This window comes from Mus musculus, chromosome 9 (genome assembly GCF_000001635.26).
Source record: "Mus musculus strain C57BL/6J chromosome 9, GRCm38.p6 C57BL/6J".
Classification (NCBI taxonomy): Eukaryota; Metazoa; Chordata; class Mammalia; order Rodentia; family Muridae; genus Mus; species Mus musculus.
Window position 1 is genome coordinate 18,403,381 of NC_000075.6, and position 25,933 is coordinate 18,429,313.

The window sequence follows — 25,933 nt, forward strand, 5'->3', positions numbered from 1 at the left end:
TGCTTGCTGCTTACTACAATATAAAGCCTTGCCCCATAGACATTCGGGCCTTCCCCTCTACCAAAACTGTCCTGTGTAATGGTGGTGCATTGGGGCGGGGGTGGGGGGTTAGGAGGTGAGGTAGCTCAAATGAAATAAAGACCCTGCTGTGAGTTGTATCAGATTGACTCCTGTCTGCTTTTGGGAGATCATTAACATTTCCCTGGCTCCACATAATCAGTCCTTCAGAAAGATGACTATTATGGGAATAATGAGGATCCATGATCCGTTCCAGGCCAAAGCCACCCATCTTCAGAACCAAGTCTTCAGTGTTAATGAAAAGATTAGGGGCTGGTGAGATGGCTCATCGGGTAAGAACATTGACTGCTCTTCCAAAGGTCCTGAGTTCAAATGAGTTCAGCAACCACATGGTGGCTCACAACCATCTGTAATGAAATCTGATGCTCTGGCCGGGCGTGGTGGCACACACCTTTAATTCTAGCACTCGGGAGGCAGAGGCAGATTTCTGAGTTTGGGGCCAGCCTAGTCTACAAAGTGAGTTCCAGGACAGCCAGGACTACACAGAGAAACCCTGTCTCAAAAAGACAAAAAAAAAAAAAAAAGATTATCTGATTTGAGATCTCTATGCAGTACATTTGCCATGTGATACAGACCTACTCCTCAGTTTCTTTCACATCTCATATCCAAATCTTCAGAAGGCTGCAATGATTCTGCAATCCAAACCACAGCTGCTTGCCATCATTTCCAGCATTCTTCTAGCTACTGCATATAGAGAGCACCCATATTTGACTAAAGCAACAATCAGCTCACTCCAAAGCCTCTCTCTAAACTTATAGTCAAAATCCAGACTTGTAACAGTGGGTACCAAAGTCTCATGATCTAGTTTTAAACTTCACCTCCCTTCATGGGAAAGCTTCATCAAGGAGTGTGATGGCTTGAATATGCTTGACCCAGGGAGTGGCACTCTTAGGAGGTGTGGCCTTGTTGGAGTAGGTGTATCTTTGGCTGTGAACTTCACCCTAGCTGCCTGGGAGTCAATATTCTGCTAGCAACCTTCAGGTGAAGATGTAGAACTCTCAGCTCCTCCTGCACAATTTCTGGCTGGATGCTGTCATGTTCCCACTTTGATGAGACGGTTCTGAGACTCTGAACATGTAAGCCAGCCTCAATTAAATGTCCTTTATAAGACTTGCCTTGGCCATGGTGTCTGTTCACAGCAGTAAAACCCTAACAAAGACAACAGTTAAAACTAACTCTCCTCACAATGTCCAGTCTAGAACACTCTCTTCTTCAACTGCTTGCCTTGTGGAACTGAGCAACTGCTAGATCCTTGGACTTCCATTCACGCTTGCTGCTGACCATTGTTGGGAGTTGGACTATGGACTGTAAGTCATAAATTTCTTACTACTTAGAGACTACCCATAAGTTCTGTGACTCTAGAGAACCCTGACTAATACAGAAGTTGATACCAGAGACTGGGGTATTGCTGTGATAGGCCTGACCATGCTTTTGTTTGGAAGGATGTGAATTTTGGGACTTTGGATTTGGAAAGCAGTGGACTGCTTTAAATGGGGTTTAATGGGTCATTCTGGAAGGAATATGGAAGACTTTGTTGATGGGAGAAATTTGAACTGTGCTAAACTGACCCAAGAGGTTTCAGAGGAGAAGAATTGCAGAATGCGGGGTAAAGACTGTTTTTGTGGTATTTTGGTGAAAAATGTGGCTGCTTTTTGCCCTTGTCTGAAAAATCTACTACAGACTAAGGTAAAGAGGTTTTTATTAATTGCACTGACAAAATAAGTCTCCAAAAAAAACCAAAACCAAAAACAAACAAACCCAACAGAGACTCTGGTTAAGTCTCATGAAGAACATTTTGAACAAGTGCAGCAAGCTTAGAAAGGAAAAATATAAAATATATGGTTTGTGTATTAAAGGGGCATCAGGAAGTTAAATGGAGTTGAATCCTGTGTTCTAGGAGATTATAGGAGTACTGACCTTGTGGCAAGATTCCACCCAGGTAAATTTAGATTCAGGCACGGTAGTATAAGCCTTTAATTCCAGGAGGCAAAGACAAGATAAGTTCAAGGCCAGGCTAGAACAGAGCAAGTTCTAGGTAAAGAAAAACTTAAATCCAGGTTTGGTGGCCAACACGTTTAATCCCAGTGGTAGGAGACAGGTATGCAGATCACTGAGTTAAAAGTCAGTCTACAGAGCAAGTTCCAGGATAGCTAAGGTTAGGCAGCGAAGGAGAAGGAAAATAGAAATATAGTCATAATGTAATAGAAAAATGGGGCTATGTTCCAGCTCCTGCAAGCAGCAGAACTCAGCAGCTTTGGTCTTGTGGCTCTGGCTTTAGAGTGAAAAATAGAAGTGACTACTGGGACAATTGATGCTCATTAGCTGGAGCTAAGAAATTAGCAGTGATTAAGAAGAAACTAGCCACAGCAATAAGATGGACAAAACTGCCACATGTTAGGGCAAGCAAGCAATAAGCAAAAGCTTCTTCCATGTCCTTTCATGTGGGCTGCCACCAGACTGTGTGGTCCATGTTTAGACTGAGTATGACTACTTCAAATTATCTGAGTAAGAAAATTAGTACTCAGATTAGGGTCTTGGCACGTAACTTTGATCCCAGTACATGGGAAACAGAAACAGATATATCTCTGTGAATTGAAGGCCAGCCAGCCTGGTCTACATAGTAAGTTCTAGGACAGTCAGAGCTATGTAATAAAAAGACAGTATTTTACAAAGGACAAGAAGGGAGAGAACTCCTTTACTGGAGTGCCCACAGGCTTAGATGGCTTCACCATCACACAGTAAGTTTCTTTGAATTTATTAACACCTCATTGATGAGAGGATCTACATCCTCCATAGCACAACAGGAAGACAAGGTGAGACTAACACAACACTCAGGGATGGGGGGCAGAGGGTTAAGGGAGGATTTTATAAAAGTTAATTGATTCATGCAAATATGTAAAGACTCCACCTTAGGGCGGGGCCTCCACTTCTCTATAAAGACTTCTGAACTCAGTTCAGAGGCACATGAAGGTGACTGCACTGTAGTTACCTTCTTCAAGTCACAATTGTCATCTAGAGAGTCCAGAATATATAGCATCCCTGAAGCAAAGGGCAAACTTTCCTGCAACCATTGAGGAGACCAGAGGATCTAGAGGTAATTTGAAATCCTGGATACATATACTTTTATTTTCTCTGACTTCAAAGATTCTTAAGTAAGAGTGCTAATTATAGCTGGGCAGTGGTGGCACATTCCTTTAATTCCAAATGCAGGTGGATCTCTTCAGTTCAAGGCCAGCCTGGTCTACAGAGTGAGTTCCAGGTCAGCCAGGGCTGCACAGAGAAACCCTGTTTCGAAAAAGCAAACCAAACCAAACAAGGTTTTAGGGATGGTGAGATGGGTCAGGGGGTAAGAGCACTGACTGCTCTTCAGAAGGTCCTGAGTTCAAATCCCAGAAAACGCAAGGTGGCTCACAACCATCTGTAATAAGATCTGGAAAACTCTTCTGGTGTGTCTAAAAGCAGCTAGAGTATATCTATGTATAATAAATAAATAAATAAATAAATAAATAAATAAATAAATAGTGATTATAGCTAATATAAGAGAATGTGACCATTTTCAGTTTGATGTTGAGCTACAAGATTTTGATCTATTATGACTTTAAAATTTAAGATTAGTATGATCTTTCCATTTATTTTATGTTCCTTGTAAATCTGAATTTTAATTGTATGGCTATACCATGCATTTCTATATTTAGCATGTTATTGAACCACTGCACATTACAGGATTTGTAGACGGGCTGAGTGTATAAAACCTTCCACAGAAAAAGAAGTTACAGTCTTGTTTTTCAAATCCATAAGAATATTTTACTGTGCATTATTTTATGACACATTTGTTTAGTGACATTATATATTTAGTCAGCTCCTTCTGGTGGACTCAGCTCATTAATAGGTTGCCTAGCACATATTGTGCTCTGTCCCTAGCATTAAGAAAAGGAAACAAAAAATAAATGAAACCACTCAGTTTTGTTGGTTGCTCCTTGTATAGTTCAGGCAGGAAACCCTGAACATGAAGCAAGCTTGGTGATAATTTTGATTTTGAATCAATTTTCAAAATTTAAGGTAAGTTTTCTGTTTAGATCCAGCTGATGTTGAATTCAATTCTCGTTATAGGGAGTGTTAAAATAATGGATATATGTATAGTTTTTACATTGTTTTACTTAAAAATAATTTGCAGTGTTCTCAAATATTCAGAAGTTTACTCTTAAGATTTTTCCCTCAGGAGAATGAGTCTGTTGCAGGGATGACCCCTTTTATAGGTTATCCAACACAGAGCATCTATCCCTGAAACTATCTATACACAAACAACAACGGACTCAGCAAATTGCTTATAACATAGACTAGCTAAGTTTCAGGGCACATTTTTTAAAATAATTATGAGAATATTCAGAGTGTTCTTTTGAACTACATTCCAGAGAAATTACACTAAAAAGAACAATAGTGGTGAAAGAATAGCAACCCTCAGAGCTGTTGCTATGTGTTCAAGATCTAGGTTCCAGTTCTGTTACAGAATCTTTATGAAAGAGGCAATGCTTTCATGGAGGCTGATGTCTGTAGAGTGAGTGGCCAAAGAAAACTGCGAATGAGTTTTTGAAACCTACACAAGCTGATTCAGCATAAAGCTTTTTTTTTTTTTTTTTTTCCCCGAGAGAGGGTTTCTCTGTATAGCCCTGGCTGTTCTGGAACTCACTCTGTAGACCAGGCAGGCCTGGAACTCAGAAATCTGTCTGCCTCTGCCTCCCGAGTGCTGGGATTAAAGGCGTGCGCCACCACGCCCGGCAGCATAAAGCTCTTACATGCATGCAGAGTCCTGAAGATGTAAATCCATCCTTATCCATGGAAATGCCATAGGTCGATGTCTAGGGAGTTCAGTGTCTTGCCTCCTGTTTTCAGCTCATTTGAGTGTAACTGATGAACGTCTTGGCTCTATTCTTCTCCTTGTAGTCATATTCTTTTTATTTTGTCCTTTTATTCCAATCCCAGGGCTGCTTTTTCTTTGCTTTGCTTTCTCCTCCTCCTCCTCCTCCTCCGTCTTCTCAGCCTGGTGTTTACTTCGTTTTCTTTTATTTTCTGCATCTCTCTTTGTCATCATGATTGTCCTAGAATTTGAGATATACACCAGGCTGCCCTTGAATTTACAGAGATCTGCCTTCATAGTGCTGGGATTATAGGTATGCACCACCACAACCAGCTTTATTCCCTTAATTTTTAGGCAAGTTCCAGTAAGATTTCAAAAGAAAGCAAAAGAGGATATACCTGTATCACATATAAGCAAACAACTTTTATTTCAAAAGGTGGGATTATCCACTTATACTGTCAATAGTAAATTAATTATATTTTAAAGGTATTTTAAACACATTTTTATTTATTTATTTATTTATTTATTTATTTATTTATTTATTATATGTAAAGTACACTGTAGCTGTCTTCAGACACTCCAGAAGAGGGTGTCAGATCTCGTTACAGATGGTTGTGAGCCACCATGTGGTTGCTGGGATTTGAACTCCGGACCTTCGGAAGAGCAGTCGGGTTCTCCTACCAACTGAGCCATCTCACCAGCCCCTTTAAACACATTTTAAAGGATTTTTTTTCATAAATTCCAATGATAAAGTCCAACATTCTTCTTGTTTCACCTCAGAAATACAGATTCATCAGGCTGTGGACTTAGTCTCCATGTGTGTGTGTCCAATCAGTTCAAGCTGCTGTTGACCTGTTTGCACTAATGACATCACTTGATAACCAAGGCCTTTGGTCTGAAAAAGACATTCTGAAGTTACTGGAATGCATGGAGCATAATATCCCATCAGATGACTCCAGAGAATTCAAAAAGAGCCAGGCCGATCTAAACTGGAGCAAAGTAGCTTTTGGACTGTTTTCAGGAGAAATGTGCAAACAGAAATGGATGGAGATTTCTTATAATTTAAGGAAGTTCCGCACACTGACAGAATTAGTGCAAGAAGCCAAGTTTTCTTTTACAAAAAAAACTCACAAAAATAAAATACTCACGGAGCATCCTGACCGACCCAAAAGACCCTTGACTGCCTATCTGCGCTTTTACAAGGAACAGAGAGCCAAATACTGTCAGATGTACCCTAAGTACAGCAACGCACAGCTGACCAAAATCCTGGCTGAGAAATACCGTCAGCTGCCAGCAGAGATAAAGCAGAGATATATCATGGACTTCAAGAAGGAGAAAGAAGACTTTCAGAAAAAGATGAGGCAATTCAAGAAAAGACATCCTGTTTCAGGGCATCCTAAGAAATCTGTGGTGCCCCAGAGTCACCCAACCAAAGTCCCTACGAAGTCACAAGGAGATATAAAAAATGTAAAGTCTCTTGTAAAAACAGAATCTCCCAGAACAGTTTCTTCAGATATGAAATTTCAGGGAGAACCCAGGAAACCCCCTATGAATGCATATCACAAATTTCACCAAGAGTCATGGTCAAGTCCGGAGCTGAGGCATCTGTCCTTTAGGAAGCGCTGGGTTGAAATTAGCAGGCGTTGGCATCAAGTCCCAGAGAACGAGAAAGAGCATTATAGCAATCAGGTCAAGAGGCTACAGAAACAATACAGGGTGAAGCTGGATCTCTGGCTCAAGAGATTGTCTCCTGAGGAATATGCTGCATACAAAGAGGCAAAGGCCACCTGTGGTAAGCGAAAGAACATGAGCATGTCTGGAGGCAGAAGCTCCAAGTTTGGACGAACAGAGCAGTCCTCCTCAGAGAAAGGCCTTCAAATAAAGCCTGGAGAGGTAGAGGAGCTATTAGATCCTGGGACAGATTCCTCAGGGACTATTCAGGGTCATCATGATGGCGCCCAGTCATCCAGGCAAGATTTCACGGATGATAGTGAAGAAGACGACTCTAGCACCTCCTCAGATTCTAGTAGTACAGATGAAGATGATTAAAATCTTCCTCGGGGGAGTCCTCAGATTTAGACTCCATTTTAGCCACTTTCATATTCCAAGTCACTGTTTAGAACCATCCAAGCAAAACCCAGGACATTCTCAACAGATAGGGAACTGTTCTGTCCTCTTTGTATTGTTGTACTCTCTCGCTTTTCTCTCTCACATCCTTTGCTACTAAATACAAAGGAGTATAGTTTGGGGAGAAGGGAGTTTGCCATAGCACTGCCTGCATCCGGTTCCTGGGCTTAGGAAGAGACCCAACTGAACAGCACATAAAATATTTACATTTTATTTGAACAAACTATAAAACAGGTCTTACAAAGTGAAGCACTGCATATACATTTTAGGAAGGTCTCTTAATCTTTGCTGTGGCAAACGGTAAATATCACCTCTGATATTCAGAGTAAGTAAAAACACAAAGACTTAGATATAGATAAATCCTATTTTATGGCCGTAACTGATTTGTCTGTAATACATTCTCCAGTACCACATTCCTTTAATTAAGTTGATTAGTTGACTCTTAAACATATTTAATGTTAACTTCTCACCATTTTGCTTGTAAATACGCCAAGCTGTTCTCATGAATATTAACTTTAGAATAGTTATAAACCTTTGAAGTTTTATTTTTGTGTCTAAATATTCATTTTCTTTATTTTAGTTCACATGTTTTAAAATTTGTGCATATTAAATAGGTAACTAAATATTTTTATAAATATTTACAAAGTATAATGTATAAATCAGGTTAAATGTGTTTCTCTTCATATGTTTGTATAGTTAAGTTGAAATTTACATTTTAAAATTTATAGTACATTATCCCTCATATATTCATGAATCATTTTTTATTTGTTCTCTCAAGGAAACAATTATCTTTATGTACATTTTGCAACATTTCCAATATTTTTACCTCTGAATTGCTTAGTCTTCCAGAGATGTTGGATTAAGTATAAATAAAAATATCAAAAGATAAGTGATAAATTCCTGTCTTTTTTTTTTTTTAATTTTAGCTAAAATTTACAGGATTTGCTACCATAAATTTGGGTTGATATATGAATTTGAATTAAGTTATAGCATTTACTTATACAATTTACTTATACAATTAAACAACTTTAATAAATGATGATTATTAATTTTGTCCTACTTTAAACATATAATGATGGAATTTCTCTATAGTGTACTCTAGAGATACACAGAGAGTGAAAAGGTCAATGGGTACATGTTGAGAACTATAATTATGAAGGTTGAGAAACCTCACTATCTACTTCCTAGTGAGAGCCATTCATTCAGTGTAGTTTGCCTCTGAAGGCCTGGGAATGAGACTGTGATATAAATCGTAGCCTAAGGTCAAGTAAAATAAAATTACCATGCTGAATTTTGGCTGTCTAGCAGCTGCCAGCCTCAGTTGGACCATGCCATCCTTGAGTCACATTAACAATAGCTTGTGTATCCAGTGCTTAACAGAAACAGAGGAATTTTAGGCAACTTTCCAGAATTTGGAACCTTAGCTACATGAGGTCTTGCCTTGAGTGCATCCTTCCCTTTGTTCCAATTCAAAAACAAGATTTTTTTATTGAAAATAGTGTTTTCCTATCACATCATCTATTCTGAATATGTTTTCATACATCCCCCAATCTACTCTTCCAGTTCCTACCTAGATCCACTTCCATCAAGATCCACTCACTCTTTTTCTCATTAGAAAACAGGCTTCTAAAGGACAATAGTAAAATACAATAAGATAAAACAAAACCTTGGAGTTGGACAAGACAAACAGAAAAGAGACCAAGAGATGGCACAAGAATCAGAGACCCACCTATGACCACACTGCAAAGTTCCCTAAAAGCACTAAAGTGGAAGTCACAACATGCCTGCAGAGGGCCTGTGCAGACCATTGCAGGTCCTGTGCATGCATGCTGCCTCAGTCTCTGAGTTCACATGAAAATTGATCATGTTGACCTTGAGGGACTTGTTTTCTTGTTTTTCTCCAGCCACCCACTATTGTTCCCATACTCCTGCCTCCTCATCCATTCGGTTCCCTGAGCTCTAAGGGGAGGGATTTGCGAGAGACATCCCATTTAGGGCTGAGTATACCAATGAGACAACCTTTTCTTTCTTTCTTTCTTTCTTTCTTTCTTTCTTTCTTTCTTGCTTTCTTGCTTTCTTGCTTTCTTGCTTTCTTGCTTTCTTGCTTTCTTTCTTGCTTTCTTTCTTGCTTTCTTGCTTTCTTTCTTGCTTTCTTCCTTCCTTCCTTCCTTCCTTCCTTCCTTCCTTTTAAGATTTGTTTATTATTATATCTAAGTACACTGTAGCTGTCTTCAGATGCACCAGAAGAGCACATCAGATCTCATTACGGATGCGGTTGCTGGGATTTGAACTCAGGACCTCTGGAAGAACAGTCAGTGCTCTTAACCACTGAGCCATCTCTCCAGCCCCTGAAACAACCTTTTCTTAAGATGATAAACTCTTTAAAAATTCCAGCCTCTCTTCTAGCACATACCTCAGTTGTGGCATTACATTTCCTGATGATCCCCACCAAAGAATACACACTGAGAGACAAATGGCTCCAGTTGCATATGAAGCATAGGATTGCCTTGTCTGGCATCAATGGAAGGGGATGCCTGTCCTTGGTCCTGTGAAGGCTATATGTTCCAGCAGAGTGGAATGCTAGGGCAGTGAGGCAGGAGTGGCTGAGTGGGGGACCACCATCATAGAAGCTGGGTGGAGGGAGGGATGGGAGAGGGAATTTGTGGAGAGGTAACCAGGACTGGGATAATATTTGAAACGGAAATAATAAAATAACTAAATAAAAATTGTAAAATGATTTCTCATGCTCTTATTTCTCTCCAGTATATGATTTATTTCTTTTTGTATTGCCATATTTTCTCCTTTTTACTGTAGACTAGTGTAAGTGTTATCAATAAACCCATACTAAAGATTCAGCATTCTAGAGTCATTTGTTTGATTTTTAGACAAATCCCATGGTATTTCATAACCATGGCTTTCCTGTCTTGCCTTGAACTTACGAGATTCACCTACTTTTGCCTCCCAAGTGATAGCATTAACACAGTGTGTATCACAGTACCTGGCATCATTATGTAGACTTGACATTTTGTGTGCCTAAAGAAATTAGTCCATTACTTTTTCACTTTCACTCCAGGCAAACTGTTATATTGAGAGTAGAAGGCAGCTAGATTCTTTGCCAAAACATGAGAACTCTCCCCAGTCCAGTTTTCAATTTTGTTTACCTATTTCTGGAGGTACAGCCCCAAAGTTCCCATTCTGCTTAACATTACATTTCTCCAGGCTCTACTAGAACAGCTTTCTAGGCTCTGCTGTCAGTGTTCCACTAGTTTTCTAGTCCAAAATTCCAAAGACTTGCACAATCCTTGGTGGGTAGAGGCGAGAGAACAACCATAACAACAACAACAAACAGTATCAACAATAAAAACAATAACATAGTCTCTGGTACCAACTTCTGTATTAGTTAATTTTCTGTTTCTTTGATAAAATACCATGACAAAGGCACGGTATAGAAGGGCAAAGGGGAATGATCTGTACAAGAGATGTACTACTTTAGAATTCTGGAATGAGTGATTTCCTAAGATGTACAGGCTTTTTATAATCCCATATATTTTTCTACTCACATTTACTTGTCTTTTTCTCCCTGGTGATCTATTAAGTAGGAGCTTCTACACCTAGTAACCATGGTTAAAGGGTTATATAATATCTTGGCATGTAGTTACTCCTGAGATGAGTTCAGGGCAAGAAATATTCTGTATCCATTGATGATCTTGCAGACTCTTTTGGTGACCAACCTAACCTCCTGAAACTTCGCATTCTAGACTCTCGAGTCATATTTCATGAAATAAGCTCTGCTATCTGCACCACAGTGGCACATGAACATGGGCTTGATTGGTGTGTAAAAATGGGGCCGAAACAACGAATTTTATTACATTGCCATCATTAATTGGCTCCCTTGCACTGTCTAAATAAATGGAGGCTGTGGTTACTAAAAATATTACAGTGGATAAGGCAAATGCCATGGACATAGTTTTCAACGGGAGCATATCAAAATATGCCTGAACCCTGGTGCCTACACAAATCTTCCTAAAATATTACAGGGCTCTTTAAAAAATTTTGCTGACTTTATTTAATAAGTTACAAAAGCAAGAAAAGGAAAAGCCATTTCTCAGTCAGTATGTATCCTAATAAAACAATTAGCTTTTGAAAACATTAATATGGGGGCTGGAAAGACTGCTCAGCGGTTAAGAGCACCGACTGCTCTTCTAAAGGTCCTGAGTTCAAATCCCAGCAACCACATGGTGGCTCCCAACCATCCATTATGAGATATGACGCCCTCTTCTGGTGTGTCTGAAGACAGTTACAGTGTACTTACATATAATAAATAAATAAGTAAATCTTAAAAAAAACAATAATATGAGTGTCCATGGAATTTTGGTCATATTCTGGACAAAAAGGCACTACCTCGAATTACGTCTGAATAAGACAAATTGTAACACAGCAACATATAATAATGTCTTTGCTTCAGCATTATGGAAAGCACTTAGACTGACTAAAGCAGCTTGCATGAATAATAGGAAGCCAAGACACCTGTGAGACGATTATAAAAATGCCCTTGTGGCTCCAAAACTAATATTAAGTTTAACATGCCCAATTCTGCACATCCCCCACCAGAGATGTGCCCATGTGCCATAAGGAGACTCATTGAGGTAATCAATACATTCAAATTGGATGAAGATGTCAACCCACTTTGACCCCTGACATTGAAATGTAGCTTCAAGTGCTGTCTCCGAGGGTAAGTAACAATTCAGGGGTATATCCAGTGGACAAAAGAGTATTTTATCTCTATCACTAGCAACTCCAAGGTGTGCAGCATTAGACTTGCCATGCTCTAGAAATGTGGTTCCTACATTTGCAATGGGCATTCAAACCATGTCTATAGGAATTTGGAGATCTAATGTCCCAGGAACAATGGGATTAACTGTGGGAAAGTACTCTAATTACTTATGTTCTTGGTGTAATTGATGAAGACTATAACCCCCCAAAAATTTAGTATAGTAATATCTTCTAACTATCAGTAGAACATTTTTTATTGACAAAAGATGTTCTATTCCTCAACTGATGTTAACTTCATGTTCCCAAGAACCAAAAGTTTAGAAAGAGTACCATAGAGAAATAGAGGAAGCTGTCATATCACATGATCACAATACATTATGAGGGAACAACCTTCTTTAACTCTGTATTTAGAGGACAAATCTTTTTCTAGTCTTACCAATACTATTACTGATAATACTATTATTGTTTGTCCTTTAAGCCCACAAAAATGGCCTACTCGGTGACCATCTTCCATTTTAAGTGGCCTTGTTCACCAGTCTGGATAAGAAAAAATTCTGAAATACTAAAATAGAGAGATGAAAATGTATGGGACCCATACAACCATTTGTAGCAGATATTTCTTTAAAATATGGAGGGGGGAATGTCTAAAATAGAAGTTACTATCTTTCAATAGAGTTAATATACCTTTGCTTCTAAGTTTGGAAAAAGTTGAAGATGGTTTAGGGATTTGTAGATTTGGTATAAGATAGCCAAATTTATAAAAATGATCATTGATAATGCACAAATACAGATTCATGCTATTCTTATCATATGGTTGACCGTTCCCCTATTTGAGTTGATAGTGGCCAATAAATGGTGAGCAATTGTAATATCTCAAAGTGTTGGCACAGCAGCAATTGGATGTCCTAACTACTAAGTTAAGTCTAATGATCCTTGGTGTTATTTAACCTTAATGTACTCCCAGGCAAGGAACTTACAGAATCATCCTACAATCTGATATAAAAAAGACAGAAGAGATCCCAGTATGGTAGCACAGGCCTTTAATCCAAAAACTCAGGAAGCAGAAACAGGTAAGTTTCTGTAAAATTGACATCAGCTTGGTCTGCAGAGCAAGAATAAAACTAACTTCCAAAGAGTAAGACCCTCTCAGTTAGTCTGCATTCTCTAGAGGAATAGAAATGATAGGAAAATCAAAAAATATTTTTAAAGGCTCTTTATTTATTTAGTGTTTCAAGAGAAGTTTTTCTGTGTAGCCCTGATTGTCTTAAATTTCGTTCTGTAGACAAGGCTGGCCTCAGACTCAGAAATTCACCTGCCTCTGATTTCAAAGTGCTCAATTAAAGGGATGTGCTACAATGTCTAGCATAAAAGATTTGTTAGCATGGCTTCCAGTCTATGGTTTGGCTAGGGGAACAGTAGCTGTCTCCTCCTTAATAAGAACAAGAATACAAGAGTTGTTCAGTTCTTCAGTGAGTGTGAATACCTCAGCTGATCTTCAGTATTCACTGGAATTGTGAAGTAGTCTTGTATTGCCAAGGAAGTGTTAGTGAACCTCAAAAGACCAGACAGAAGCAAATCTAAGGCAATCACACCAGGGCTTTTATTCAAGCTCAAGTTTAGGAAGGTTTTGGTGGAGAGGAGTCCAGAATATATATAGGATAAGGTTTTGTAGATAGCTTCAAATGGGAGTGAGAGTGTTTTCAGCCTGGCAATCATCTAATCAAAGAGCTATTATGGCCATTAGCATAATTGTTTACTGCTGGGATGCTGGGAATCAAACCATAAACTTAACTTCTGCCACCATCTGCATTGCTGTGTGTTAGTCAGGGCCAGGCTTATTGGGGATTAACCTGGAAATGCTGAATTAGTGAGGAGATATTAACCTGGAGAGGCAGATCTTGATGGAGTTAGCCAAGCAATGGGAGCTAGGCATCTTAGTTTACCTGAGTTTACGTTCTCTAAAATAGTCTGAACTTAAAAGATTTGATATCTCAGTCTTTAACACTAGCTAAGAAATGCCTTAGAAGGAGGATAAATGAACTTGGCAATGAGAGTGAGGAAAAGAATGAGAGTGAGGACAAGAATGAGAGTTAGGAGAAAGCAAAAGCTTTTTCAATTTCCTTTTATGTATGCTGCTACCAAAAAAGGTGGGATGCAGATTGACTTAGGGTTGGTCTTACAACCTCAAATGATCAGATCAAAAAAGATCCATTTCTGAGAGGTGGTGGCCTCCTGTCTTTCATCCCAGCACTTAGGAAGAGAGGAAGGCTTATCTCTGAGTTCAAGGCTAGCCTGGTGTACTTTGTTAGGTCCAGAACATTTAGGGCTACACAGAGAAACCTTGTCTTGAAAAACAAATCAAAAACAAAAAAAGCAAGAATAATCCATCATAGTTGTGCCCAGATTTTGCTTGATTCCAGATGTGGTCAAATGACAAACAAAATTAGCCATCAGATTAGTCCTCTAAAAAAATTGAAAAAGACAGAAAGAATGGGAAGAGAGTTTCTTAGCAATGCTTTGAGATATAACTTGAGAGTCACCAAAATAGAATATATAATTATTAATAATAAGACACAGTTGAATTATCTTGAGAAGCCCAACCCACTTCTCTGACTAGCTTTTCTTCCCTTAAACTGTTATGCTTAAAATGTGTTAAGCATTACATTGACATGGAACAGAGACTAAAGGAATGACCATCCAGAGACTGCCCCACCTGGGGATCCATCCCATAAACAACCACCAAAACCAGATCCTATTGTGAATGCCAACAAGAACTTGCTGACAGAAGCCTAATATAGCTGGCTCCTGGGAGGCTCTGCCAGTGCCTGGCAAATACAGAAGTAGATGCTCACAGCCATCCATTGGATAGATCACAGGGTCCCCGATGAAGGAGCTAGAGAAAGTACCGAAGGAGCTTAAGGGGTTGCAGCCATCTAGAAACTAACCAGTATCCCCAGGGCTCCCTGGAACTAAACCACCAACCAAAGAAAACATATCATGGGACACACGGCTCTAGCTGCCTATGTAGCAGAGGATGGCCTAGTTGGTCATCAATGGGAAGAGAGGCACTTGGTCCTGTGAAGGTTCTATGCCCCAGTATAGAGGAATGCCAAGGCCAGGAAGCAGGAGTGGGTGGGTTGGTGAGCAGGGGGAGGGGGTAGGAGTTTTTGGATCAGAAACCAGGAAAGGGGATAACATTTAAAATGGGAATAAAAAATATATCCAATAAAAAATGGTAAAAAGAAAAATTAAAAACTGTTTGGCACAAGCCTTCAACCCCAGCAGTCAGGATGCAGAGGCAAGCAGTTATCCATGAGTTCAAGGCCAGCCAGGTCTACAGTATGCATTCTAGGACAGTTGTGGTCACAGAGGGAGACACTGTATCAAAAAAGAAAGAAAGAAAGAAAAGAAAGAGAGAGAGAGAGAGAGAGAGAAAGAAGAAGAAGAAGAAGAAGAAGAAGAAGAAGAAGAAGAAGAAGAAGAAGAAGAAGAGGAAGAGGAAGAGGAAGAGGAAGAGGAAGAGGAAGAGGAAGAGGAAGAGGAGGAGGAGGAGGAGGAGGAGGAGGAGGAGGAGGAGGAGAAAGGAAAAGGATACTGTTATCCTTGGCAATTCCACATACCTACTCTGGGGTGTGTCATGGCTCTTTCTTGTAATTCCTGTGCTTGAAATCTGTATTAAATCCTCTTTCAATAAACTGTACCTTTCTTTTACACGAGCTTGTCTTTAAAGTATCTTCTGAGCTGAACTCAAGAATTCTGTATTTGTCCAAGTCATGTACTCTGGAAAGAATGCCTCAGGCACATAAATGACTGTGTATCAGTCATTGCCTCTGTTGACATCAGAGCAATGTTAGATACCTTCTCTTCACAACTCAGTAACCAAAAATGTATCCCAGCATCATAAAATGTCTTCATAGCATGTGAGGTCACTTCTACATGTTTCAAACCCAGAGACTCCTCATTTAATATTTCTGGGGAGGCAAGGCCTATGCTTGGTGAAGACAAGGGCTAGCTGAAAATGGGGTCCCTGCCCCCTGGTGCTGTATATATACTCTGAAAGACTGGGAGGCATCACCAAGAGTGCAACCTTTTCCCCAAAGAAATAAAGAAGGAAAGTGGAGATGTTTAATTGATATATGAGAGTAGGGGAGGTGATCAGGAACCTCCGACTTGTAACTATGGTGGCTCCTCTGGTAAGCGCTATCCTCAGTTCCATGCAAAGGTCTAGGAAGCAAATGTGAGCAGCCCCATATTTTTCAGAGAAAGTGTTTGAAGAGAACACGGGTACACAATATATTCCAGGCCTAAGTTTTAGCTAGAAGTGGGGCTGTTGAATCTTCCCTCCAGGTTGGCCTCATGCTATATGGGTCCCTGTAAGAACACTCCCTGGCCTATTTTCCTCTGTTGGGTCCACAATGACAATAGCAGGGAGAGGGTTGGATTGCTACCAGAAGAGTCCATCAGGCCTTAGTTTCAAGCTGCCAGACATTTGTCTGAGGAGGAAACAGCTAGATACCTTGGAAGCTTGCCATCTTTACCTAGTCATGGCCCCTTTCTGCCACCTTGTGGAATCTACCTCCTAGTCCCTCACTACTGGAACTTAGCTGGAGAGCAGCCATAGCCATTTGCTTTTAATTTGGCAGGATTTGGAGTGTCCTTGGTGACTAGTTTTAAACTCCCTGGGACTTACTTTATTTTAGTAATAGGTGTATATTCAATGAGCAATTTCATAACATTGTGTCTCATGTGAAGTATAGGAATTTGAGCCATGCACTCTGTTCCTGACCCACATAAGTTCTCTTTAAAATAGTCATGTGGTGGATAACAGCACATGACCTGCCAGGCAGGACTGAGTAGGAAAGACAAGACTAATGTCTAGAGCTCTGGTCCCTGGCTGCCAATCAACCCCTCAAGACTCTGAGGTTTATTGATGTTCCTCAACCCTGCCTGAGAACCAGGTTTCACAACCATAGCCTGTCCTGCCATTTTCCATCTGCTATTAAACCTACATATCTGTACTTTTTTTTTTTTTTTTTTTTTTTTTTGGTTTTTCGAGACAGGGTTTCTCTGTGTAGCCCTGGCTGTCCGGGAACTCACTTTGTAGACCAGACTGGCCTCAAACTTAGAAATCTGCCTGCCTCTGCCTCCTGAGTGCTGGATATCTGTACTTTTAAAAAATATTATTTATTTATTTTTATTTATATGATGAGTACACAGTAGCTGTCTTCAGACACACACCAGAAGAGTGCATCAGACCCCATTATAGATGCTTGTGAGCCACCATGTGGTTGCTGAGCATTGAATGAGGACCTCTGGAAAAGCAGTCAGTACTCATAACCTGGAGCCATCTCTCTAGCCCTTATAAAAATGTCTAGCTGAGGCTAGCCTCAAACTTGTGATCTTCCCGTCTCTGCCTCCTTCAACAAATTCTACAGCTGTGCTCCACCACAACTGGCCATATCTGTAATTTTTTTTTAAAGTTTTTTTTCTTTCTTTAAGTATCTAAGGTTTTCTTTCCTCTTATTTTTAAAAATCCTGTCCTTTAAACCATCAGTCCCTTGCTGTGATATATTTATAGACATTTTCTGAGAGTGGCTTAGTCAGTGTCTATTACTGTGAAAAGATACCACCATGACCATAGCAACTTACAGAGAGTATTTAATTCTGAACTTGTTTACAGCTTCAGAGGGTTTGTCCATTAAAATCATGGCGGAGAGCATGGCAGTAGGCAGGCATGTATGGTGGTGAAGTAGCTGAGAACTTTATATCCTGAGTTGCAAAAGGCAGTCTGAGAAAGTCTCTGGACTTCTGAAACCCAAACGCCTCTGTTTCCAAGGTGGCAATGGGAGAATAAAGACATTCAAATTGATCTTAAGAAACCCAGGCAACTTCAAGGACAGATTAAACTCCAAGAGACAATGTCTCCATGAACAAACAAATTTCAAAACACAAATTTAGCTGGGCGTGTTGGTGCACGCCTTTAATCCCAGCACTTGGGAGGCAGAGGCAGGCGGATTTCTGAGTTCGAGGCCAGCCTGGTCTACAGAGTGAGTTCCAGGATAGCCAGGGCTACACAGAGAAACCCTGTCTTGAAAAACCAAAAACCAAAAACCAAAAATCAAAAAACCAAAAACAAAAACCACAAATTTAATCTGTATATTCTCACTAAAGAAGGAAGCTTCTTAGTAAAACATAGCCTAAAGAGAACACAGGTCAATGTTGGAAGGGTCAGGACTCAAGATGGGCAGCTCAACTAATTTTCTCACATCTTGCACAGGGCACAATAACAGTCACAGAAAAAGAAATTTGCCTATTTTAAAGTCACAGGGACTCAATGCTTGGAGTAAATCTATATGCTTCCCTAATGCAAAGCAACTGTGTCAGGCCTTAATTGGTTTTAAATTTCTCTGGTATAAAGCAAAGAAGGAAAGGGCTGGGTTTTGGAGTCCAGTGCATCACCCAGTTTCTAAGTGGGGGAAAAAAATTCCATTTTCCTACATGTGAAATGAGGGTCTTGGGAGTTATATTTTACAATATGTGCTGTAAACCCAAACCTCTACATGTCCACAGAGTTACATGCAGACTGCATCTCAGAGACATTTCAAATTAAGGTCCCACATGTGCACGGCCACATGGAGAAACATATAGTACCCTATCTTCTCGTAGAATTGTATCTATTTTTTTTTTTTTTTTCGAGACAGGGTTTCTCTGTATAGCCCTGGCTGTCCTGGAACTCACTCTGTAGACCAGGCTGGCCTGGAACTCAGAAATCCGCCTGCCTCTGCCTCCCAAGGGCTGGGATTAAAGGCATGCGCCACCACGCCCAGCTAATATTTTGTTGTTGTTGTTGTTCTGAGACAAGGCTCAGACTGTCCTTCAATTTATGTTGTAGTTCAGACCTTCTTCAGGCTTGGGATTCTCCAGCCTAAGCCTCCATACTGGTGGGATTAAGGCATTCAACAGCATGCCTAGCTTCCAATTCTTTATTAATATCAGAAGGTTTTAGTCTTCCATATCCTTATTATCTTTCTTTAGATATTTCTAACTTTCTACTTGTAATTAACTGTAAATAGATGGTTTTCATGGTAACATCTTTTTCTTTTTTTACTTTTTTACTGAAAATATTTTTCATACAATATTTGCTAATCACAGTTTCCCCTCCCTCAAATCCTTCTCGACCCTACCTTCCCACTTCCCCACACACACAACTCTATGACTTATATTTTTCTCTCTCTCTTTAGAAGACAAGCAAAAATAATATAATGTTAAAAATCCAAGTAACTCACACATGCACACACACAGACACACACAGACACACACAGACACACACACACACACACACACACATTTACAAAAGCAAAATCCATAAAAGCACAAAACTGAAAACTGTATTCAAGGCAGCAAGGCCAAAAAATACCCAAGCAAAAGAATATGAGACCAAAAAGGATCTACAAAAATACTACTGAGTGAAAATATTTTTTTCCTTTTGTGTTGGCCACCTACTGCTAGGCACGGGGCTTACCTACTCTAAAGAGTGGTAACTATACCTTGTGAAACTCTGTTGGAGAGAATTAATTTTTCCTTTTCAAGCAGATGTCAACTGGAGATAACTTCTTGGTTAGGGGAGGCAGCCTGTGTTTAGTTGCTCTTTTCAGTGTTAGGACCTGTAATGGCTATTTCTGATTGTCAACTTGACTATATCTGGAATGAGCTACAATACAAAATTGGAGGGCTCACCTGGAAGATGCAAGTTTGTAAACTAGATCTTGGGTTTTTTTTTTAATTTTTCCTTTTTTTAATTTTTTTCTTCTTCTTTTTTCTTTTTTTCTTTTTTTTTTGGGGGGGTTGTTTGTTTGTTTTTGTTTTTTGTTTTGAAGACAACAGTTTAATAAAACTGAATTCCCTCATCATTGCCAGAAAGTGAGAGACACTTTCTAATCTGAAATGCTAATCTGAAAGTCCCCTATACCCCCGTCCTGCTCCCCAAACCAACCACTCCTGCTTCTTGGCCCTGGCATTCCCCTGTACTGGGGCATATAAAGTTTGCAAGACCAAGGGGCCTCTCTTCCCAATGATGGTCAACTAAGCCATCTTCTGCTATATATGCAGCTAGAGACATAAGCTCTGGGGGTACTGGTAAGTTCATATTGTTGTTCCTCCTATAGAGTTGCAGACCCCTTAAGCTCCTTGGGTACTTTCTCTAGCTCCTCCATTGGGGGCCCTGTGGTCCATCCAATAGATGACTGTGAGCATCCACTTCTCTATTTGCCAGGCACTGGCATAGCAACACAAGAGACAGCTATATCAGGGTCCTGTCAGCAAAATCTTGCTGGTATATGCAATAATGTCTGCGTTTGGTGGCTGATTATGGGATGGATCCCGGGGGGGGGGCAGTCTCTGGATGGTCCATTCTTTCTTCTCAGCTCCAAACTTTGTCTCTTTAACTCCTTCCACGGGTAGTTGTTCCCTATTCTAAGGAGGAATGAAGTATCCACACTTTGGTCTTCTTTCTTCTTGAGTTTCATGTGTTTTGCAAAGTGTATCTTGAGTATTCTAAGTTTCTGGGCTAATATCCACTTATCAGTGAGTGCATATCATGTGAGTTCTTTTGTGATTGGGTTACCTCACTCAGGATGATATCCTCCAGATCCATCCATTTGCCTAAGCATTTCATGAATTCATTGTTTTTAATAGCTGAGTATTACTCCATTGTGTAAGTGTACCACATTTTCTGTATTCATTCCTCTGTTGAGGGACATCTGGGTTCTTTTCAGCTTCTGGCTATTATAGACAAGGCTGCTATGAACATAGTGGAGCATGTGTCCTTATTACCAGTTGGAATTTCTTCTGGGTATGTGCCCAGGGGAGGTATTGCTGGATCTTCCAGTAGTGCTATGTTCAATTTTCTGAGGAACCACCAGACAGATTTCCAGAGTGGTTGGATAAGCTTCCAATCCCACCAGCAATGGAGGAGTGTTCCTCTTTCTCCACATCCTCGCCAGCATCTGCTGTTACCTGAGTTTTTGATCTTAGCCATTCTGACTTGTGTGAGGTGGAATCTTAGGGTTGTTTTGATTTGCATTTCCCTGATGATTAAGGATGTTGAATAACTTTTCAGTTACCTCTCAGCCCTTTGGTATTCCTCAGCTGAGAATTCTTTGTTTAGCTCTGTACCCCATTCTTAATGGGGTTATTTGAATTTCAGGAGTCCAGCTTCTTGAGTTCTTTGTATGTATTGGATATTAGTTCCCTATCAGATTTAGGATTGGTAAAAATCCTTTCTCAATCTGTTGGCCTTTTTGTCTTAATGACAGTGTCTTTTGCCTTACAGAAGCTTTGCAATTTTATGAGGTCCCATTTGTCAATTCTTGATCTTACAGCAGAAGCCATTGCTGTTTTGTTCAGGAATATTTCCCCTGTGTCCATATCTTTGAGGCTTTTCCCACTTTCTCCTCTATAAATTTCAGTGTCTCTGGTTTTTTGTGGGGTTCTTGATCCACTTAGGTTTGAGCTTTGTACAAGGAGATAAGATTGCCCTTTCTAACTCAGTGAAGAATTGAGTTGGAATTTTGATGGGGATTGCATTGAATCTGTAGATTGCTTTTGGTAAGATTGCCATTTTTACTATATTAATCCTGCCAATCCATGAGCATGGGAGTTCTTTCCATTTTCTGAGATCTTTGAGTTCTTTCTTCAGAGACTTGAAGTTCTTATCATACAGATCTTTCACTTCCTTAGTTAGAGTCACGCCAAGGTATTTTATGTTATTTGTGACTATTGAGAAGGGTGTTGTTTCCCTAATTTCTTTCTCAGCTTGTTTATCCTTTGTGTAGAGAAAGACCACAGATTTGTTTGGTTTAATTTTATATCCCGCTAATGCGCTGAAGCTGTTTATAAGGTTTGTAACCTGGATCTTGACATGGAGTTCTTGATGCATAGTGGCTATGAAAAGCTTAGGCCCATCGTGGTAATATATGCCTTTTATCCCAGGAGACTAAGGCAAGGAGATCTCTGAGTTCAAGGTCAGCCTGGAACAAAACAAGTCCCAGATTCAGGCATGGTGGTACACACCTTTAATCTGAGCCACACCTTCTGCTGGAGACCTACATAAGGACACTGAAAGAAGGAAGATCTGCTCTTCTTTCCAGATTTCATTTACTTGCCAGCACATCCATTAGAATCTACTTCTGCAGAAGTCCAGCTGAAACAAACTAGCTTTGTGGGACTGAGTAAGTACTAGATTATTGGACTTCCAATTTATAGCTTACTGTTTTGGGGGAGTTGGACTACAGACTGTAAGTCATCATAATAAATTCCTTCAGTATAGACAAACATCCCATGCATTCTGTGACTCTAGAGAACCCTAACTAAGACAGGGCCCTGTTTAACTTGAACCTGTGTTGACCTTGTGTATGCTGTTCCAGTTCCTGTGAATTCAAATGTGCAGCAATCATGCTGTGGCTGGAAAACATTGTTTTCTTGGGGTCATCCATTTCCCCGTCTCTTATAATCTTTCCATCTCCTCTTCTGCAAGAGTGTGTAGTATCCTTCTCTATACCTTTTGAATGCTTTTGGTTTAAAGTATATTTTGTTGAATCCTAAAATAGCTGTGTCTGCTTAGCTTTGAGTCCATTTGCTTGGAATTTCATTTTCCATCTTTAGATCCTAAGATATCTACTGATGATGATAGGGTGTGCGTCTTGAATGCAGCAGAAAGATGGATTCTGTTTCTAATTGAATTTTCTGGTCTGTGACTTTTTTTTTTTTTCCTCGAGACAGGGTTTCTCTGTATCGCCTTGGCTGTCCTGGTACTCACTCTGTAGACCAGGCTGGCCTCGAACTCAGAAATCTGCCTGCCTCTTCCTCCCAAGTGCTGGGATTAAAGGCGTGTGCCACCACGCCTGCCTGGTCTGTGACTTTTTATTGGGGAATTGAGACAATTAATATTGAGAGTTATCAATGAGTATTGTTTATTGATTCCTGTTATTTTGTTGTTATTGTGTGGAGATATTCCCCTCTCTTTAGTTTACTGGTCTGGGATTATTTGTTTGTTTTATTGGATATGGTGTAGTGCCAGGAAAATGTTAGCCATCCCCTCCAAAGGCCGTTCTAATGCAATTACAGTAGGACTTTTTTATTTGAGCTAGCTTGGGCCCCTCAGTGCACCAGGACACTACTGTCTTGCATGATGGTTTTGGTGATGAGGAGTCCCAAATATCTATTGGCATAAGGCTTTATAGTAAGCGGCAAGTAGCGGGTGAATGTGTAAGCATCTATTTGGGAAGTTGCAATGGCTTTTAGCATAATTGCCTGGTGTTGGGAGTCGTATCATAAATTTAATTTCTATTTCCCTCTGCATTACTGGTCATTAGGCAGGGCGTGGGCTTATAGGGTGGGGAAATAGATCTATTGTGGTTATAACCTGGGGATGTTGTTGTTGTTCAGGGTGTAACCTATATACACAGGTCTTGTTGGGGATGAGCCTAGATACTGGAGCTAGGTTCGGGTTTTGTTGGGGGATAACTTGGAAACCAATGCTAGGTACAGGCATGTTAGTTTTCCTTAGTTCAAACTTAGGTCAGGTTGTCTAAAATGGAGTCTGAATTTAAAAGATTAGATTTCCCAATGTTTAGCTCTTCAAACTGAAGTTTTCCTTTTAGGTTTTGTTGTTTTGTTGTTGTTGTTGCTGTTTTGTTTTGTTTTTATTAGAGCTGGATTTGTAGATAAATCCTGCTTAGATTTGTTTTATCTTAAAATGTTTCTCTTCCTTATTTATTGCCATTGCTATTCTTGATAGGTATAGGAAGTAGTTTGTGCTGATACCTGTGGTCTCTTAGAGTTTATAAAGCATCCACCCAGACATCTGACTTTCAGAGTCTCCTTTCAGAAGTCACGTGTTATTCTCTAATAAGTCTGCTTTTGTATGTTACTTTTTTTTCCCATTGCAGCTTTTAATATATACTACTTGATCTGGTATCAATAGTGTTTTTAATTATGTGTTGTGGGAAATTTCTTGTCCTGTTTATTTAGTGTTTGGGATATTTCTTTTTTTTTTTTTTCGAGACAGGGTTTCTCTTTATAGCCCTGGCTATCCTGGAAGTCATTTTGTAGACCAGGCTGGCCTCGAACTCAGAAATCTGCCTGCCTCTGCCTCCCGAGTGCTGGGATTAAAGGCGTGCGCCACCACGCCCAGCGGGATGTTTCTTGTATCTTTATAATCATCTCTTTCTTAAGGATCTAGAAAGTGGACTCGGCTGCGGGCTGAGACACACACAAGGGAAGTGATCGTCGCTGGAGCCAGATCGTCTGACTTGGGACCCCCGTGCGCCATGCCGTCCGAGAAGACCTTCAAGCAGCGCCGGAGCTTTGAACAAAGAGTGGAAGATGCCCGGCTCATCCGGGAGCAGCACCCCACCAAGATCCCGGTGATTATAGAGCGATACAAGGGGGAGAAGCAGCTGCCCGTCTTGGACAAGACCAAGTTCCTGGTACCTGATTACGTGAACATGAGCGAGCTCATCAAGATAATTAGACAGCGCTTGCAGATCAATGCTAACCAAGCCTTCTTCCTCCTGGTGAATGGGCACAGCATGGTGAGTGTGTCCATGCCCATCTCCGAAGTGTACGAGAGTGAGAGAGATGAAGACGGCTTCCTGTACATGGTTTATGTCTCACAGGAGACATTCGGGACAGCAATGGCTGTGTAAGACTACAACAACGCCAATGGTTGTTAAGCCCTTACCAAGGCAAAAAGGGATGTTACCAGCGGACGCTGGACGGCTCACCACCCACAGATGAGAACGTAGGCACCCACATAGGGTATTAGGAACTGTTCATCAGCCAGAAACTGAGCTCCATGCAAGTGCACTCAGCTTGGAAACTCGTCTAAACTAGGCTATTTTGTGTTCAAACTTTAGAAGTTTAAAAATAAAGTACTTTTTGCATCCTAAGTTGCCAATAAAAAGATCAAGTTATTTTGACATTTTTCTACCTAGTAGGGACTTAAATCAGAAGAGCAGTGTCAGGAGCAGTCTCTTCCTGGGACCTGCTGCCTTCTCTAAAAGGGCTTCCACTCAGGAAAGAAGTCCCTCTAAAGGCCCAGGTTGCCTAGCAGAGGCCCCCAGAGGGCCTTGGCTTTGCCCTAAACAGGTCTGGTGTTGTAGGATATAGCTCTAAGCCAGGTCCTGGTCCTGACCCCAGCCACACCCTTTCACTCAGCAGTGCAGGGACATGCGCTCGCTGCTGTCTAGATGTTACCACACACACCTCTGCTGAGGCCAGGTCTCAGCTTGTCCAGGGGTTGCTGATCCAGCTTAAGCGACTGGAGAGCTAAGTGTTTCTCTCCTGGTTTGAATTCTGTCTGGTCCATGCCTGCTTCAGGGAGAGCAAGCAGGTGTGCAGTGCTGGCCTTAGGATGTGGTTGTCAAGTGATAGACTGGAAGTCCAATGCTCTGGACTTGGCTCACAGCTCTTTGTTGGTGTGTAACTGTCTTTGTAAGGGTGGTTCTGACAGCTGTTGGGATTTCCCCATTTCATGTCAGTACATACATGTCAGCTGTGAGGACAACAGCAACAGGAGACATGCTCTTGATAGACATGCCACTTCAGCTAAAGCTAGCCTCTGCTTCTTGCATGTGGCCCGCTGTGTGACACCAGGCCATCCCTGGTCACTCACTCACTCGTGGTCTGAGGATCTCAGAGCTGCCTGCTGTCATGGACTGAAGCCAGCATAGCCACCTCCCACCTAGCTCTCCACAGGCACCCACCTTTCCTGCATACAGCTGTCTTTGCTAACCCTCAATGTTTATTCACACCATTTCCCAATATCAGCCCCCTAGTCCCTCCACATACATACAACTCTTCCCTATTCCTCCTTCCCTTATCCTCTGAGAAGTGAGCACGCCCCTCACTTATACTACCTCACCTTAGGCCAAACAAGGATGCCAAGCCAGGGGAACTGGATCTACAGGCAGGCAACAGGTTCAAGGACATCCTCTGCTCCAGTTGTTAGGGGATCTGGATGAAGACCAAGTTGTACATCTGGTACATGTATTCCACTATTAATATCTATCTACTTTGTCTTTTCATAGTATTCCATAT

General features: G+C 40.7%; 1 protein-coding gene and 1 pseudogene across 2 annotated transcripts; both read left to right on the top strand.

Annotated features, from left to right (window-relative positions):
- The first annotated feature begins 1,037 nt into the window (after positions 1–1,037).
- On the top strand, positions 1,038–8,122 carry Ubtfl1 (upstream binding transcription factor, RNA polymerase I-like 1). Of its 2 annotated transcripts, NM_001033793.3 has the most exons (3): positions 1,038–1,154; positions 1,273–1,385; positions 5,714–8,122. In NM_001033793.3, the coding sequence occupies exon 3, from the start codon at positions 5,798–5,800 to the stop codon at positions 6,980–6,982; it is 1,185 nt and encodes a 394-aa protein (NP_001028965.1). In that variant the 5' UTR covers positions 1,038–1,154; positions 1,273–1,385; positions 5,714–5,797; the 3' UTR covers positions 6,983–8,122. The 2 variants fall into 2 exon arrangements, with proteins under 2 accessions (NP_001028965.1, NP_001347145.1); NM_001360216.1 differs by having other exon boundaries at positions 1,038–1,385.
- Gm5612 (predicted gene 5612) lies at positions 24,081–25,647 on the top strand (annotated as a pseudogene).

What these genes read in the sequence shown, in the direction of transcription:
- Ubtfl1 (NM_001360216.1), top strand. Translation starts at nt 5,798, where the DNA reads ATGACATCACTTGATAACCAAGGCCTTTGGTCTGAAAAAGACATTCTG.